The sequence below is a fragment of the Sus scrofa genome, chromosome 1 (assembly GCF_000003025.6).
Source record: "Sus scrofa isolate TJ Tabasco breed Duroc chromosome 1, Sscrofa11.1, whole genome shotgun sequence".
NCBI classification, from domain to species: Eukaryota; Metazoa; Chordata; class Mammalia; order Artiodactyla; family Suidae; genus Sus; species Sus scrofa.
In genome coordinates, this window is record NC_010443.5 from 81665204 (window position 1) to 81684150 (window position 18947).

Sequence of the window (18947 nt, forward strand, 5' to 3'; positions counted from 1 at the left end):
TTGGGCAGCTCAGTAGACTTAATTTTGGTACTATTGTGAGGATAACAAAAAAGGCAAATTTAAAATTCGTATGTTCCCCCAGTAGGTTCATGACTACAGACTCTCAAATTCATACTTAAATCACACCAAACAATGCCCATACCTGAAAGGGAGAAATCGCCTTTCTGACTTTCACTTTCTCTGATTAGAAAAGCACCCTCCTGATTTTCTGGATATAATAGTTGTTTTTCTGCATCTGCTCTCTTGATTGCTCCGAAGAACCACCTGTAAAGAGAGAGATACAAACTTTAATTAACAAGTCAACATTCTTTTTTTTTTTTTTTTTTTTTTTTTTTTTTTTTTTTTAAGGAGAAAGAAGTTTGGCCAGAAAGGATCCAGGACCGGAAAGGTTTGATAGTCCTTAGTGACAGGATAACAGGTATGAATGGTAGTTTTTGATACTTGGCAGGATTTTTCTGGATGTCTGCAACACTCCAGGAGTCTTAAAATATTGCAAAATAGGAATTTGGCTGATGCCCGCTGCCACATCCCTTCTCACTCCCACATTCTCTCTGGGAAATCCTGTGTTCTCCTTTTGTCAAATCCAAGGCTTCCGGGCTGGGCATAGCACCACAAGGTGAGTCTGCTGTGTTCCATACTTTAAAACTACTCGCCATCAGACTGTCTGCTGCCTCCCTAGCACCTTCTAAGTGTTAGGGAGCAAATATTCCAATCCAAGGATTCATATATTTCACATCAAAGTGTGAATGACTACAGGGAATTCTGATTGTGGCTCCATGGGTTAAGGATCTGACTAGGATCCATGAGGATGTGGGTTCGATCCCTGGCCTCACTCAGTGGGTTAAGGATCCAGTGCTGCCATGAGCTGTGGCATCAGTCACAGATGTGGGTTAAGGATCCCGCATTGCTGTGGCGGTGGTGTAGGCCAGCAGCTGCAGCTCCGATTCAACCCCTAGCCTGGGAACTTCCATATGCTGCAGGTGTGGCTGTAAAAAAAGAAAGAAAAAAACAGTGTGAACGTGACTACAAATGCAGTTCTCTGGGCCTCAATTCCCATCTTTCCCCACCTCTATCCCTATCCAGTCCCCTCCTCACTCCCAGATGATTGTGTATGTTTAGAAGGAAATTTTCATCACTGGAGAGATTATGTGAAAAAAGGATGCTTCTGCCCGGGATGTATCTTCTTAGTGTTCCCTCCACTTCCTATCTTCACACATTATCCTTAACATTCCAGAACTCTACAAGTCAGTTAACATGAATATGGCCAACTCCAACAAAGAAGTATGGATTTTAATATCAAAGCCAGTCTGGAACAAATATCAGACACTAATGTGATAATCAGAGGAAACTGAGGCAGCCAGCTTTTCACTAAAAAGACCTTTCACCAGAGGGTCATAAGGTTGATCTTCACCCTTAAAGGCTTTAGGTAAAACATTTCTCTTTCAGGTATCAACTTTAAGAATGTAAATACTCGGGAGTTCCCTCGTAGTGCAGCAGAAATGAATCCAACTAGGAACCATGAGGTTGTGGGTTTGATCCCTGGCCTGGCTCAGTGGGTTGAGGATCCAGCATTGCCGTGAGCTGTGGTGTAGGTCACAGATGCAGCTGGGATCTGGCTTTGCTGTGGCTGTGGTGTAGGCCAACAGCTACAGGACCGATTAGACCCCTAGCCTGGGAAGCTCCACATGCCTCAGATGCAGCCCTGAAAGAAAAGAAAAGAAAAGAAAAGAAAGAAAGAAAGAAAGAAAGAAAGAAAGAAAGAAAGAAAGAAAGAAAGAAAGAAAGAAAGAAAGAAAGAAAGAAAGAAAGAAAGAAAGAAAGAAGGGAGGGAGGGAGGAAAGAGAGAGAAAGAAAGAAAATAAGATGTAAATACTCAAAGAGAAGAAATGTAGGTTTGAGAGAAGATATATAGGCCAGGTGAAGAACTTCAGGCTAGGAAAGGCCATCCAACATTGGCTCCAAAAAAATAAAAAAAAATTTTTTTAAAGTTTTTTAATTGGTTCCAATTAGTTTGACAGGGGGTAGGAATTGGGGAATATGAATTCAGTAAGGGTGACACAGTTGGAAGGAAGATGGGGAAGAAACTGAAAAGAGACATTAAAATATAAAAAGTGCACTAGTGACTGCCACACTGATTCAATATCAGGGCCAAATTGATGCCCATAGACCATTGTTTATCCAACCGAAATTATGGAAGGCTTGGAAACATTCCAAGGTGACCATGTAATACATTCACAGAAAGACAGAAATATGTGTTTTCTCCTCCTGCAGAAATAAGTAAATATAAGAATGGCACATAATAAAAAACTCAAACAGACCCAATACACAAATTAGCGATGAAAGGATGGGTCAGACAATAAATGATTCTGGTACCATTCATAATCCATATGAAAAAAAGTTAATGGATGCTACTTATAGCATGCACAATAATAATTTTACATTGATTAGAGATTTAATGTAAAAGGCAAACTTTAAAAATGTCTGATGATATTGGATTAGGAAAAGTTTCTTCAACAAGACAAAAAGAAAAAGACAAGCCTTAAAGAGGAAGACTGATAATATTTATTATACCACAATTAAAAATTTGCAACACAAAAATTATCAAGAAAAAAAAATTAAACCAAAAGCCACAGACCTGGGGGAAGTACTTGCAGACCATATAACCAAGAATAAAACTAGTATTCAGATTATAGAGACCTATAATCAATTTTAAAAAAGACAACACAGTATAATGATTGACATAGTGTATAACTGGACAGATCACAGAAACAAAAACCAAATAATTAATAAAAATAAGGAAAGAATTACAGCCTCTATCTATTGCCAGTGATTAGGAATACTAAGAATAATAAATATAAAAACAATGAAATGCAATTTTACACTTTTCAAGCTAGACAAAATTTAAAACCCTCACGTTCAGGCACTGGGACAAATGTGAAACAAGAACATTTATGCAATACTGATAGTACTGTAATTGGGTACAATTATTTCAAAGAGCATTTGTCAATATCCGGTAAAACTGAATATTGGTATATGACTCGATTTCATTTCTAGATCATATACTACATTGCTTAAGGATATATATCACAAGATCATTCACTGAAAAATTCTAGTATTGAAAAACTATAAACAGCCTAAATGTCCATCATAGGGAAATAGATAAACAAACATAATTATAGATAAAAAGTGGAATACTATATGGCAGCTAAAACAAATCGTTGAGGGACAAAAGGAAGTCAAAGAATGATACATGCTACTATAATGTCATTTATATAGTTTAAGCAAACATAGAAAATATTGTACATTTTTATGAATGCATGCATGCTTAGTGAAAACTAATTGTCAAACTGCTCAGGCAATTTTTCTAGACTCCATTTCCAGCAATGGCAAAATTCCTTTGCACAAATATTTCAAGCAAAGAAGCAGCACAGATCAAATATACTGATCAACCCATGGATGTTCCTGATTTCCAGTGCATTAATTATGCAACAAAATTAAAATGTTTGGTCCAAATGTAAATATTAAACCTTTACAAAAATTACAATTTATCTAGCAAATTAAATTCTTAGAAGTATATTTATATCTCTTATATCTCATTATTCTAAAGAATAAATACTTTATTATATGTTTCACATACATATATTTGTATTTTAAATAATTGTCTATTAATTTTGTAATTTTTTCATCTGATATATGTATAAGCAAGCCATTTTTAAAAATCAAATGATAAAGATATAGTAATTTCACTGCATTTGCAGAGAAGAACTCCTTGGTGAATTTTTTTAAAAATTATTTCATCTCACCAATTTTGGATTCTTGCATAATATATTGGTACAATCACTTCACCAGGCTAATCTCACCAATATTGAATCTATAGTAACAATAAAATACATGTAACTATTGGACTGGATGCATCAGCTCCCTTAATGCCTGAAATTTTACCTAGCTGAGCTATCATCAACAAATGAAGAAAATCAATAAAAAATTGTTTTCTAGATGTAGTGGCATTTATGATGCCATCTTTCATACTCACAGATGATGCATCTGCTATAGACTGTGTTCACCAGAGCAGATGCTGCTGTACAGACTAATGGGCAACTGATAGTTCATTCCACCCTCTGCACCGTGAAAATTTTTCCTTAATTTGTGGTTTGAGTGGCAGGCAAACCTCTCCTCTGTTCTGCCTTTTAGAGTTCCTGTCGACCCTGTTTTGGAAGGGCACACACGCCCCAGGGCTGGTTGTCAACAGCCATTTTTAATGCTCTCTCTAAGATTAAAGTGCTGTAAAGTGAGCACTGGGGAGGGATTAGGGTGTCTTAGGAGGCAGAAAGCATCAGGGGAGAGTCTTATGGGTCAGTGATCCTCAGAGTGTGTTCCCTGGACCAGGAGTATCAGCATCACATGAGAACCATAGTGGAAATTTTCAGGCTTCATGCCTTATCTACCTCATCAGAAACCCTGGGGGTGGAACTGAGCAATTTGGGTTTCAGTAAGTCCCCAGGTAAATCTGAGGCACACCACAGTTTGAGTTACTGAGGTATAGAAATAGTAAAGAAGGTAGAAATTTATAGAAGACATCTGAGAATAAGTTAGTTCGGCACTTGTGAAAAAATATCCAATAAAATGACCCTAACACACACACACACGTACATTTTATTGATAATGAAAATATTCTTGCTATGCCATAGCTGCCATAAAAGAAATCTTAAGAAAAACCAAAAAGGAGAGGATACCATAATAAGTTATAACCTTGGAGAAAGAAATGCTTCAGTTAGATGAAAATGGATCAAAAGGTACAATGTCTGTTTTAGATGAAAGGAGCATACAAATGAAGTCTGAGTTTGCAAACATTTGAGTGTCCCCTGTGTATAAATTCTGCATAGACATAGAAAGGTCTACAAGACATATTGCTGGATGAAAAAGGGTAAAGTGCAGAATACCAGGAATATTAGTTTTATTTATATCTTAAAAAACAAAAAACCAAAAATTATATGTGCTTACTTCTCTGGAGATTAGGGAGAGATGACAAAAATGATGACAAAGGACTTCCCCTTCTCAGCCTACATTCTTCTCTCTAATTTGGATGTTGACAATAAGATGTAGCTTTGGATTACTGGAAAATTTATTTAAACGAAAAAATTAAAAGAAATCAATAAGGTATATGTTCCAAAATTCTACCTGTTACAAAGATGTGGACTAGAAACTCCAGCAGTTAGAATAGATAGCTACAGAGTTCCCATCGTGGCTCAGCGGAAACGAATCTGACTAGTATCCATGAGGACACAGGTTCAATCCCTGGCCTCGCTCAGTGGGTTAAGGATCCGGCGTTGCTGTGAGCTGTGGTGTAGGTTACAGATGAGGCTCAGATCTGGCATTGCTGTGGCTGTGGTGCACGCCGACAGCTTAGTTCCAATTTGACCCCTAGCCTGGGAACCTCCATATGCCATGGGTGCAGCCCTAAAAAAAAAAAAAGAAAAAGAAAAAAAATAGATACACATTTCTGCAAATGAAAAATAAATCATACATAATAAATTATCCATATAACAAAGACTTTATTTTAATTTGATAAATTATGCTCTAAAGTATTTGCATTTGTGTAATTTTTCATATGTTTTAATTGCCTTATTAAACTAAAGATGCAATTCCAAAAAAAAAAAGGAGTTGATAGATACAAGGAAAATCTCAAAGGAACATGGGACTGGTGATTATGGATAAGCAGTGAAACAGATGGAAGAGTAAACATAACACCAGAGTTTCAAGTCTGCAGACTGAAGGAGACTGTGCTTGGCAGCACATCAGAAGACAGAGTGTAGTAAGAAGTAAGAGCTGCATCCTCTCATTGGTAAAGTTATGCCTGGATTTCCTCATGTGTAAGTGGAACTCATAATCATTACCCGTAGGCTTGTTTGGAGATTAAGAAAAATAAGTATGTAAAGTGCTTGATCCCTGGCCACACACACATTCAGTAAGTAGCATCTATTTTAAGAGAACTGCTTTGAGGGAGCAGCATGGTTTTAGACATGGTAGATTTAAGGTAATGATAGAAGAAGAATGAATGTGGGAGCATGATCTCACTTCTCTGACTGTGTTTATTTTGAAGGTTTCTCCCCAGGTGACTGCTGGCTGTCGTGCCTGCCAGTCTGGACTAGGTCATGCTGCCACCAGGTGGCAGTAGGCCATTTTACTCATTCCAAAAGGCAAACAAATGCTGCCCTGTGATTAACTGGATGTTCTTTACCAAAAAAAAAAAAAAAAATTAAAAAAAAAAAAAATGGAGTTCCCATTGTGGCTCAGTGGGTTAAAAACACCCAACACAGTGTACATGTGGATGCAGGTTCAATCCCTGGGCTTGCTCAGTGGGTGAAGAATCTGACGTTGCCTCAAGCTGTGGCATAAGTCACAGATTCCACTCAGATCCAAAGTTCCAATGGCTGTGGTGTTGGCCAGCAGCTGCAGCTCTGATGTGACCCCTAACCTGGAAACTTCCATATGCTGTAGGTGTGTCTGTAAAAAGAGAAAATACATAAAAAAATTTAAAAAGCAGCAAAGTGTATGCAGCACTACTGAATATCAACATTTAAATAATATAGACGACAATCAAAATTTAGGGAAATCAACACATTAATAGATGTGGCATCTCCATTAACATTTCCCCATTTTATGTATTAGAGTCTTCTATCCACTCTGCTGCTACCTCACTGACAGGTACAAGGTAGGACACTCATAATCCCAATCAGATGGAGGTCATTTCCTGAGCCTTTTTTTTTTTTTTTTTAAGAGAAAACCCATCCTCAGTAACTGCTGACTAAAATTTAACATGGTTTAATGAATAATTTATTTTTTCAGTGTCTCCCCAAAAACCGAGACAGCTGGTCTTAAACCACAGACGAGAGACCCTAAAAAAATAAGCTCCTAAAAACGGTCCCAGAAAAACACTTACATCCTCCCAGGAATGGCAAAAAGGAAAGTGGGTAGGTCAACCTGGCATAGTCACCATGCAGAAAGTCCCCGGGGTTGACTCCCCTGGCCTAATGCCAGGTGACAGGTATTTTATCATTATCATCACAGTTACATGGGCCATAATGGATAAAACCACCTGGTGTCCTCACCAGTGTGGTTTTGGATTATCATTGACACTAACCTTTTTGCAAAAGACCTATGGTTTTCAGGGAACACTCATCATCACATCACAGTTAGCCATTTGTCGTGTCTAAATGCAAGGCTTGGCATCATAGCCCCTAGAGCTCTGAAGGTTCTGTAGGACACCTGCATTGATTCATGTTTCAGCAACACAGCCCGGAGAACCTCTATCAAAATTCCTGTGGTCCAGGTCATCAGGACACTCCCCTTCTATAAAATCTCCTGAGGCTCAGCATCCGCCTTGGCTCGCAGTATATGAATCCTGCCACTTTTCCCCACTCTTCTAGCATGATAAGGACAAAGGAAGTAATAATAATAAAGCACATCTGTATTTTCTTATTCTTTCCTTCTTTTCCACTTCCCCCACCATAATCTTTGTCCGTTGCATCATTGCCATTTGGACTATGGCAATATTTTACTATTTATTCTCTTTAGCCTTAATAGCTTCTGCTTCCTGATCACCTACATGGAGCCAGGCAGTGCTGCTGCAAGTTGTATAAGCATCATCTAAGTCTCTCTCCCCCTTGCTCACACCACTGCCCCTAGATTAATCATCTGAAAATATGGCCTGGTACATCTCACCAGTACATACACATAAAAAAGCTTTAAGGGTTCCTTTTGCTTATGGAATAAAACCCTCATTGATCTGGAATTACAGGTTCCCCTCTGGACACTAGCCATTTCTACAAGCTTATCTTCCCTACATCAACTCTCTTTTAGCTACACACATCCTCTTACTGCTATTGGCAGTAGCATTATTTAAGCCTGCCTCCTAGAATTCTCATAGTACTCAGCCACTACCCCCTCTGCACACACACCAAAGCTAGTGCTGTGTCATCTTACTTTTTAATTTTAAATTGCTCCCTGTATTCACTGGAGGCTGCAGTCCTCCCTGGAACAAAGACCGAGTCTGATAACACCACACATGCCTTTTGGAGCAGTTCAAGCAATTCATGTCCATGAAATGGTTAACACGTTGTACGTCACCATGGGCATTTTATATAGTCTTTTGGTTTATACTGAACGTTGGACTTTAGATAACACATGCCTTCTCATGTAATCTGTTCTTTGTGCTTGCCGCATAGCTCAGACTGAAAAGCTCTTGTGGGGATCCTTTATCTGTTCCGGGCCAGTTGCAGCACAGATTTGAATGTTAATTGGCTTCAGACAACAGATTCCAATCTGACCACTATCTTCTGCCAAATAGAATGCTTCCACAGGAACGTAGAAATCAAAAATGAGGCTGACTTGTCTGTCCTTCAAAACACAAGCCAATCAGGGCTGTGCACACAAAAAGCATGTGTGATAAAGTGTCACTGTCACATCCAGTATCTGAGGTAGGACTTGCAGTCACAGAGGTACCAGGAAGCTACTTGCTTGGGTCACTCGATAAAGCTCTTTTGTTGTTCACCTTTGTAGTCATCATTAAAGGGGACTTTTGAAGGAATTTTCTCAAGAAAAGGAAGTAAGGTGAAGTAATTGGTACTTTCCCCACGAGGAAGGTGAAGTGCTGTGTGTTTGTGAAAGAATCTGACTGTAACCCGAATCCACTTCCCTGAGTCTAGTCATCAGAAGTATACAACTCTTGATAAAAAGTTAACGAAAAATACAACAAAGTTCCACTAGGGGTTCAATCTCAAGGCAGTGATTTTGCTTCACAACCATCCCCACTTGTGTAAAAGGAAATAGAAGCTAAAACTGATTTCTCTTTTTAAGATAAGAAACACTGTATACATATATAATGGGAACTCCCAAGGAGCTTTTTTTTTTTTTTTTTTTTTTTTTTTTTTTTTTTTTGTTGTTGTTGCATTTTTCGTCCCATATGGAGTTCCAGCTAGGGTCAATCGACTGTAGCCACCAGCCATGCAAGCCACAGCAACGCGGATCCGAGCCGTGTCTGCAACCTACACCACACTCACGCAACGCCGATCGTTAACCACTGAGCAAGGGATCGAACCGCACTCATGGTCCTAGTCGATTCGTTACCACTGCGCCACGACTCCCAAGGAGCTTTTTAATTCACTTAATTTTAAAGAATTTTATTCTCGGTGTTATGAATGATATTATTTCCTTCCCACTTTATTTAAACCACTGAGTATTCTTTTAGAATCTACAAAATAACTTGTTCTTTGGGAACTATCTTCATGAAATAAACAAGACCAAACATTTAGTCTAGTCAACTGGGAGTCCCTATATGCACCTGCTCTAGATGGGTTAATAATACCATGCTTTGGACTTGGCAGTCCAGTCTGCATTGGTTAGATACAGCTTTCTCATGCAAAAAAAGGAAAAAGGAGGAGTATCTGTCTTCTTTTCTGCTAATACCAGCGGTGATAAGCATTTTATGACTGATAACAGCATTGTATCCACTATTAGAATGGACACCAATGAAACCAGAGGCTCGTGTCTAAGTTTCAGCCGTGGTACTTAGCATTTTAACACTAAGTGATGCACCACGTCATCACTTCCCTTCATTAAATCCTTTATCCCAAATAAAAGATAGTAAACATCTTAAAAGTACCTTAACCTTCTTATGACCCTACAGGGTAATACCAATATAATTTTCTACGTGCTTGAAAATATCAGTAATATTTATTTCCTAATAACAGATGAAAAACCAAAAGAGGAAAAAGAAGATCTACTTCTTTTCCTTTTGAGTATCTTAGAGTATCAAGGGAGGAACAAGAGACCATATTAACTGAGGAATAAATCCAAAAGAAAGTGATAAAACAGAAAGAGTATTTAATCTCAAGGATGTACCATCAGAGATATGAACAGCTAACAGTGCGTCAATGATGGACGCCTCTTAAAGAAAAGACATTTTCAATAAGGATTTGGAAAAGATGAGAAATCCAAAGAAATGAAAGACAAGGGTACAGGCACAGGGGAAGGACCAACAAGGTGTCTTAGAGCAGACTGGTTTGGTGAGCAACAGTGAGTGAAGAAGGGCCATTAAAGAAAGAAGGAAAAAAAAAAAAAAAACAAGTTCTTCAATGTTTACAGGTAATTCCATGTGGGAAACCACTAACTCCATAGAAGAAGCAGGTTTTCAGCAAAATTTAAAAAATGCATTAGGAGTTCCCATGGTGGCTCAGCGGAAACAAATCTGACTAGGGACCATGAGGATGTGGGTTCGATCCCTGGCCTCACTCAGTGGGTTAAGGATCCGGCATTGCCGTGAGCTGTGGTGTAGGTGGAAGACACGGCTCAGATCTGGCGTTGCTATGGCTGTGGTGTAGGCCAGCAGCTATAGCTCCTATTAGACCCCTAGCCTGGGAACCTCCATATGCTATGGGTGAGAACCTAAAAGGACAAAAAAAAAAAAAAAAAGAAAAAAGAAAAAAAAGTATATTAGGAGCTTCCATTTAAAATTTAACACATTAGAGAATATTAAGTTCTGGCTACATCAGCAAAAAAGACCTAAAAATTTGACTTGTTCTTTAAAAACTGTTTAATGAACAAATTTAAGAGATAAAAGTAAGGAGAGAGTGGGGGCAAGGAAGAATTCTTCTCTGGGAGGAACACAGGAGAGCTGATCGGAATTTTAGAGCTGGAAAGAAATTTTTATGTGATCCGTGGGTAAATCTCTGAAACTTACTGTAAGTGTGTTTTAATGAGTACATACATTTTTCTGGGAAGAGAATCCATTGTTTCATTAAATTCTCAATGATGCCTGTGACAGAAAATACTCATCTTCTTCAGTAAGGCTAAGTGTTTTTGTTCCAGGTTCACACAAGAACTGGTGACAAAGCTGTATGTAACCACAGCCTACCACCATAAAATACAGTCGCTCATTCATTTTTCATTCAGCAATGACGTTGAATGAAATGATTCATTCAAGCACCTACTCTGCGCCAGGCACAGATCTGGTTGGTAGAATTACAGCAGTGAAGGAAGGAAACAAAAACCCTGCCTTTGTGAAGCTCACATAATAATGAGGAAACACAGACAGCAAACAAATGAGTAAGTCACTGAGTTCAATGAGTTTGAAGGTGATAAGCACAAAGGAGAAAGAGTAAAGAAGCAAAGTAAGGAGGAAAAGTGCATTTTATCTTATTTATTTATTTATTTTGCTTTTTATGGCCACACCTGTGGCATATGGAAGCTAGGTGTCCAATCCGAGCTACTGCTGCCAGCCTTTGCCACAGCCACAGCAACTTGGGATCTGAGCCTCATCTTTGACCTACACCACAGCTCCCAGCAGTGTCAGATCCCTAACCCACTGAGCAAGGCCAGGGATAGAACCCACAACCTCATGGTTCTTAGCTGGATTCGTTTCCGCTGCACCACAATGGGAACTCTGGGAAAGTGCATTTTAAAAATGACTGTTAACAAGCAGCAGGAAGTGGCAGGTGGAATCCCAGAGGGTTTTCCTAAATGTTCCTAAAGTCAAAGTAATCAGAATAAATAGAGCCGTGGAGGAAATGGGTAGAATTTTTGAGCAGAGTAATCCCTTAAGTGAGATTCATAACCCGCTCTAGGATTGAGGCCAACATCCAGATTTTTCAACTGCAGTTTGGCCCAGATCTATCAGCAGTTTATTATTATTATTATTAAGGAATAAACAATGTCCATCAATTTCACTCATTTCTATCACTGACATTTAAGGAAACGCAAAACACAGAAAGCTAGGAGTATCCTCCAAGGGTCTCCTTGGGGGCAATGATTCTTTAGCCAAAGAAAAATGAGCAATCCATTTAACAGGAAATGTAATATTCTATGAAAAAATAACTGTATGTAAAATAGAAATAATATTTATGATTCTAATGGGATAAATAAGATAGGATTTCTCCATAGGTATCTCTTAAGTCCATATAAAAATCAAAAGGTTTAGGTGAAACTGTCTTTCACATTTGGCAAACATAAAATGAAGAATAAAATCTCTCTGTCTAATCTTAATCATAAGAGTGACAGAGACACACACATGTGTGGGTGTGGATGTATGAGTGTGGGTCTGCAGCTACCATCACAAATGTGCACTAATTTCACTGCCTTTTTAGAAGTTTAAATGAAGCAGGTGTTCCCAGGCATATAAGGAGTGCAACAGAGAGTTCGCTAAAAGTCACAATAGGCACACACATTCTCTTATTTTTTTAATCTTCTAATAATTTGACCCTGGGTACCCAGCTACCCACTAAAGATGGCTATCATTAATAATTACCAATAATAACACCAGCATGAATCACTGAAGTTTATAACCCACATAAACGCCACGCACTGGACTTTGAAATAGTAGATGTTGGACACGTCCACGAAGCAGCTGGTTCTTATTGAAATGAAAGCCAGAAGCACTGCCAGAAAATACACCTTTTGTTTTCAGTGTCAACAAGCTATTTGTCAGGAAACAAAAAGGAAGGCTCTGCTAGTCCTGGTAGATTGCTCTGAACCTGAAAATTGGTTTTCAGCTTGTTTTTGTTTAGAGTTGGAGGAAAGGTAGTTGCATGAATATATTAAAGTCTCACCCTTGGGAACAGTTATGAGGAAAGACTGTCTGAGAGAAGGAAAAGTGTCACTCACCAGCCACCCACCCTGGTGCAAACACACCTGGGCCACTTAACTTCCTCCAGGGCCTGTTTCCAACCCCACTTTGCCTAAGAAAGCCAAAGGGTGTGTCAAGGTAAATGACCCCAGACTGGAGGTGGGGCTGGGGATGCTGCAGTTCCCCTAGTGCAGCACAGACTTTGGAGACAGGGAACTGGGTACCTCAGTCTGAAAGGTACAGCCCTGTTTTCTGAGGGCAGAGAGCCCCTCTCTCTCTCTCTCTCTGTCATTGACCCCAAACCCTTGTTCTCTTGGGTCCACTCTGCTCCATGGGGGACCTTGCTCTCTTATTTTCAACCCATCCAACAAGTTATAAAGTCAGTCCAAATTTTGTGCAAATTTGCAACGAATAAAGATCTGAGGACAATCTAGAATAGGAAATGAGCATCAAACACATATCAGAAATCTCTGTTCTTAGAAAGTCAATATCCCTTTCCTTGAAGAGAGAATTTCCCAACACCCCACAGGTCCAGGGCACCCTGCTTTTTACATGCTTTTACAATAAAATACCCCAGCTTTTGTATGCAAGGCAATTCAGTTCTGGGATTCCTTCTGTATACACCAGCAGACATAATTCTGTCTAATAAAGGCTATCCACTCCAGGTCTTGATTCTCAGCAGTATCAACAGACAAAACTTGAACAGAATTTTTTTCAGCACATCAAATCCTCAAGCTGGGCACACCACAGTCCACAGCAGAGGGTGGCAACACAGTTATGCATATTCTTGCTGTCAAGGAGAAGGACACACCCAAGCATAAGGGTGAAGGGGCCGAGTTTCTTTCCAGTTACATTTATGCCTTAAACACAATTTTATTAAAACAAGGAATTTCTTGAACTAGGTTAAAATATTTGCGCTCTCAAAATGTCTCATAAGGGGATAAACTAACAATACACAATGTAAATAAATGTTGCTTGTAAAGAGCATGGAAGCTCTTTGTATGCAAGCTTGTGTTCTAAGAAACTAAAACATGCCCTGCCTGGGGCGCCACCTGACTGATTAACTAAGTGCAATTAAAGCAGGTTTTGTTTCATCACTTTGGTGATACAAAGACTTCCAGCTACTAAACACTATGCTAACCTCTTAGCCTGGGATTAACTGAAGGACTCAGTGAAATACAAAGTATGGTAAACTCTGGTCTGTCAGTTGTAACCCAGGAAAGAGATTTTAAATAGTATAGATTTGAAAAGACCTGCTGTTGGAATGAGAGCACAAGACAGAAATAGTCCAGAGCTTCAGGACTAGGACCCTCAGTAGGCATGAGGATCAGGTCTTTGCATGGCTGAGTGATGGTAGATTTACTATATAAGACACTTCCTTCCCACTTAAGTCCAACTCATCCTTTGGATTGCAACTCAGATGTCTCCGGCTAGGAAAACTTACCTCCAGACCAAGTCAGTTGAAGTATCACATTCCTTTCCTTCACAATCCCTTTCCCTGTCTTTTTTTTTAATGATTTTTATTTTTTCCATTATAACTAGTTTACAGTGTTCTGTCAGTTTTCTACAATACAGCAAAGAGACCCAGTCATATACATATATATATATAATATATATGTATATTCTTTTTCTCACATTATCCTCCATCATGCTCCATCATAAGTGACTAGACATAGTCCCCAGTGCTATACAGCAGGATCTCATTGCTTATCCATTCCAAAGGCAATAGTTTGCATCTGTTAACTTCAGACTCACAGTCCATCCCAATCCCTCCCCCTCCCCCTTGGCAACCACAAGTCTGTTCTCCAAGTCCATGATTTTCTTTTCTGTGAAAAATTTCATTTATGCCGTTTATTAGATTCCAGATATAAGTGACATCATATCACAATCCCTTGCCTTGTCTTTTTTAAAAATATTATTTCATGGAGTTCCCATCGTGGCTCAGTGGTTAATGAATCCGACTAGGAACCATGAGGTTGCAGGTTTGATCCCTGGCCTTGCTCAGTGGGTTAAGGATCCGGCGTTGCTGTGAGCTGTGGTGTAGGTCGCAGACGCGGCTCAGATCCCACGTTGCTGTGGCTCTGGTGTAGGCCGGCGGCTATCTCTCCGATTCGACCCCTAGCCTGGAAACCCTCATATGCCGTGGGAGTGGCCCAAGAAATGGCAAAAAGACAAAAATATATATGTATATATTATTTCATTCCTACTTCCCCATTATCCTTGTAACTGCCAAGAGAACAAAGCCCTATCTTTCTGATCATCACTGCAATGCTCAGAGCCGAGCATAGCACCTGGAATTAAATAGATGCTCAATAATGAAATAAATGAATGAATGAACAAAGGATTATTTGGAGATGTGAGTCAGTTAAAAGTGAAAGCTGACTAAATAACTGACAAAAAGAGGACTTTAATATAGAAAAAAATCATCTGAAGTTTTGGAACAGAGAGCAAAACAAGTCAGATTTTACCAGTCATGAATATCCTCCTAGCCAATCAGATGATCATAGTCCCATAAATAAGGGGATAGTAATACCGATCGTGATAAGGATAACATTTGGATTTCACTTTTCAATTCACAGTGTCATCACCTACATCAGGGCACTCGTTCTCATGACAAATCTGGGGGAGTCAGAACAGGTGCTTCAGTATCCCCGTTTTGTTTCATCTACATTGAAAATCTGTTGTTTAGTGTCACCACCTTCATTAGTGATGTCAGCTAGACCTTCTGGATAATCTGCTGCAGCTTCTACATCTGTACTTGCTGCTTCACCTTGCTGCTATGAAGATGGCTTCTTTCCTTAAGCCTCACAATCCAACCTCTGCCAGCTTCCAACTTTTCTTCTCCTACTTCCTTACCTCTCTCAACTTTGATGGAATTGAACAGGTTCAATCCTGGCTCTGGATTAGGCTTCAAGGGAAGGTTCAAGGAAAGGTTGTGGCTTATTTGACCTTCCATTCAGACCACAAAAACTTTCTCCACATGAGCAATAAGGCTGTTTCACATTTTTTTTTTTTTCGCTTTTTAGGGCCACACCTGCAGCATATGGAGGTTCCCAGGCTAGGGGTAAAATTAGAGCTGTAGCTGCTGGCCTACGCCACAGCCACAGCTACATGGGATCCGAGCCATGTCTGCGACCTACACAACAACTCATGACAATGCCAGATCCTTAACCCACTAAGAAAGGCCAGGGATCGGACCTGCACCCTCATGGATACTAGTCGGGCTCTTAACCTGCTGAGCCACAATGGGAACTCCCCTGTTTCACTTTCTTATCATTCATGTGTTCACTGAAGCAGCACTTCTAATTTCCTTCAGGAATTTTTTCTTTGTATTCATGACTTGGCTGTTTGGCAGAAGAGGCCTAGCTTTCAGTCTCCCTTGGCTTTCAACTTGCCTCCCTTACTAAGCTTAATCATTTCTAGCTTTTGATTTAAAGCAAGAGACCTGTGACTCTTCCTTTTACTTAAACATGTAGAGGTTATTGCAGGGTTATTAACTGGCCTAACTTCAATACTGTCATGTCTGAAGGAAGAGCGAGACCTGCCAGAGGGGACGGAGAGAGACGGGGGAACAGCAGCTGGCTGGTGGAGCAGTCAGAATACACACAACACTTATCAATTAAATTCTCTGCTTTTATATGTGGTTCATGGAGCCCCAAAAACAATTATAATAGTAACATCAAAGGTCACTGACACAACACTTATCAATTAAATTCTCTGCTTTTATATGTGGTTCATGGAGCCCCAAAAACAATTATAATAGTAACATCAAAGGTCACTGATCACAGATCACCATATCAAATGAAACAATAATAATAAAGTATGAAATAGGGCATGAATGACCAGAATGTGACAGAGACACAAAATGAGCAAATGCTTTTGGAAAAATAGTACTGATAGACTTGGTTGACACAGGGTTTCCACAAACCTCCAATCTGTGAAAAATGTGATATCTTCAAAGCAAAATGAAATGAGGCATGCTGTATATATCTAACTGATCTGAATACAAACAGTGTCCAAAATTTGGTTGGAAGGTTGGAGTAAAAAAAAAAAGGAGCTACGAAAATTTCAACGGTTTTATGTTAGTTTTTTAAAGTGACATTTTATGATCAACTAACTTTTGAAATCAGATTGTTCTTGTTCTTTAGAAATGAAAAGAGATTTTTAACATGTTTTAAATGCTGAGAAATATCTTAAAGGAAAAACATTAAAACAAGTAAATGTTTATTGAGGCCTATTCTGAGACTACACTTGCTTATAAGATTACATTACTATTGGAAAAACACACATGTAGACCAGCATAAACAAGGAAAAAAGTCAAAAAAATATATGATACCTAACCATATCATGCATTACTCTGATGTTTGGAGAAATACATTTTAAAAGAAAGATATTGTGAGGGAATGTTTCATAATTGACACATATGGCCAATACTGTCAATGGTGCAGACAAAATTTACATATAATGGCTGACAAGGCAGAGACCATTTAAAAAAAAAAAAAAAAAAAAAAGGCCTATGCAGTATACTTGCCTGAAATATATAACTATATTTCTACCTTCAAATTAAAGTGCTATATTTAGGAATTTAGTTGATAAATGAAAAACAGGAATTTTCTGCTTTATGATTTCTCTATGCTACCAATAACCTTCATGCCCATTGTAAATAATTAACTGGAATTAAACTTACAGCAATAGTCATCTCACTTGGAAAAAATCACTGATAACAAAAATAAGATTGCAAAATCTGTTTAATATGATTTTCTAAGCATATATCTACATATCTTTCTAGTGATTTTTCAAAACTATACCAAATATTCCCTTTAAAATAGTAGAAAAAAGGAAGAACAAATTAAACTTTAAAGATATAAAAGGAAAGAAATAATAAAAACAACAGTGGAAAGAACAAAACATAGGAAAAAAACCCACAAGACAAAAATTGATTTTTTTACAAAGATTAATAAAAGGTATAAGCCTCTAGCAATATTGTTCAAGAAAAAAATCAAAAACTAATTATAAATATCTGCAATTAAAGACCATCATAGATTCTCACAAACATTAAAATAACAATAAAGGAGTATTGTTAACAACTACACACCAATAAATTTGACAACTTGGATGAAACAGACATGTCCCTTGATAAATACATCTTACCCAAACAACAAGGAGAATTATAAAATCTTAATAACCTTTACAGTCATTAAAGAAATTGTAATTTAAAACCTTCCAAAAGAAAACTCCATGCCCCCAGGTCTTTATGGGTGAATTCTACCAAAATTTAAGTAAGAAATCTTACAGACAAACTCTGTCAGAAAATATAAGAAGAATATTTTCCCATTTATTTTATGAGGCCAGAATTACCCTGATATCAAAATCAAGGACATTTCAAGAAAAGAAAACTACAGATAAATATCCCTCATAAGCCCAGATGCAAAATATACTAGTAAATTAAATCCTGGAATAAAATATATGTATATCACAATCAAGTGGGGTTTATACCAGGAAGAAAGCTGATATATATAAAGTCAATGTAATTGAACATGTTAATGGAGAAAAACAAGACCAATATAACCTAACCTATTATCACACTCAATGGTAAAATAAGAATAGGACAGAGATACAAGCAATTATACACCTTGCGGGAAGCAAAGTTTGAGCTAGAGCCTGGTCAGTTTAACTGTCTGCTAAAAGAGAAAGTCGGAGTTCACACCGTGGCTGTTGGTTAAGCATCCAAATGCAGTGGCTTGGGTCACTGCAGAGGTGTAGTTTCCATACTGGCCAGGCACAGTGAGTTAAAGGATCTGCCATTGCCACAGCTGTGGTGTAGGTCACATTTGTGGCTCAGATTTAATCACCACCTAGGAATTTCCATATGCTGTGGGTGAGGCCATTAAAAAGAAAAAAAGAAAATAAAGCCAATAATACTCAGAAGAATCTGACAGAATCTAGAGTAGCTACAAAAATGTCCTTTATTCAGCCAAAAATTAGCATTATTGCAAAGAAACAGGAAAATGTGATCCACACTCAAGAAAAAAATACAGTCAATAAAAATTAACCCCAAGTAGGTCCAGGTATTGGGTTTAAAAGTGGGCAAAAGATATGAGCAAACTCCACAAAAGGAGACATAAGACTGGCCAGCCCCACAGGAAGAGGTACTTAAAATCATGGGTCATTAAGGAAACGCAAATTTAAAGTACAATGAGATATTTATATCCAGTAGAAGGGCTAAAATAAAAAGACTGAGAATATCAAATGCTGACAAGACAGGAAATAACTTGAAAATAACTAGGTTGATGTTTGTGGAAAAGATGCACTTAGAAAGTTGGTCCTG

The 18947-nt window shown here is 38.4% G+C and overlaps 1 protein-coding gene across 1 annotated transcript in view; it reads right to left on the reverse strand.

Annotated features, from left to right (window-relative positions):
• The window catches only part of FRK (fyn related Src family tyrosine kinase), a 107945-nt gene that overhangs the window by 58605 nt on the left and 30393 nt on the right, over window positions 1-18947 (reverse strand). The window contains exon 2 of the mRNA XM_001925792.5: window positions 143-264. Within this exon, the coding sequence (XP_001925827.2) occupies window positions 143-264 (122 nt within the window). The remainder of the gene's footprint in view (window positions 1-142; window positions 265-18947) is intronic.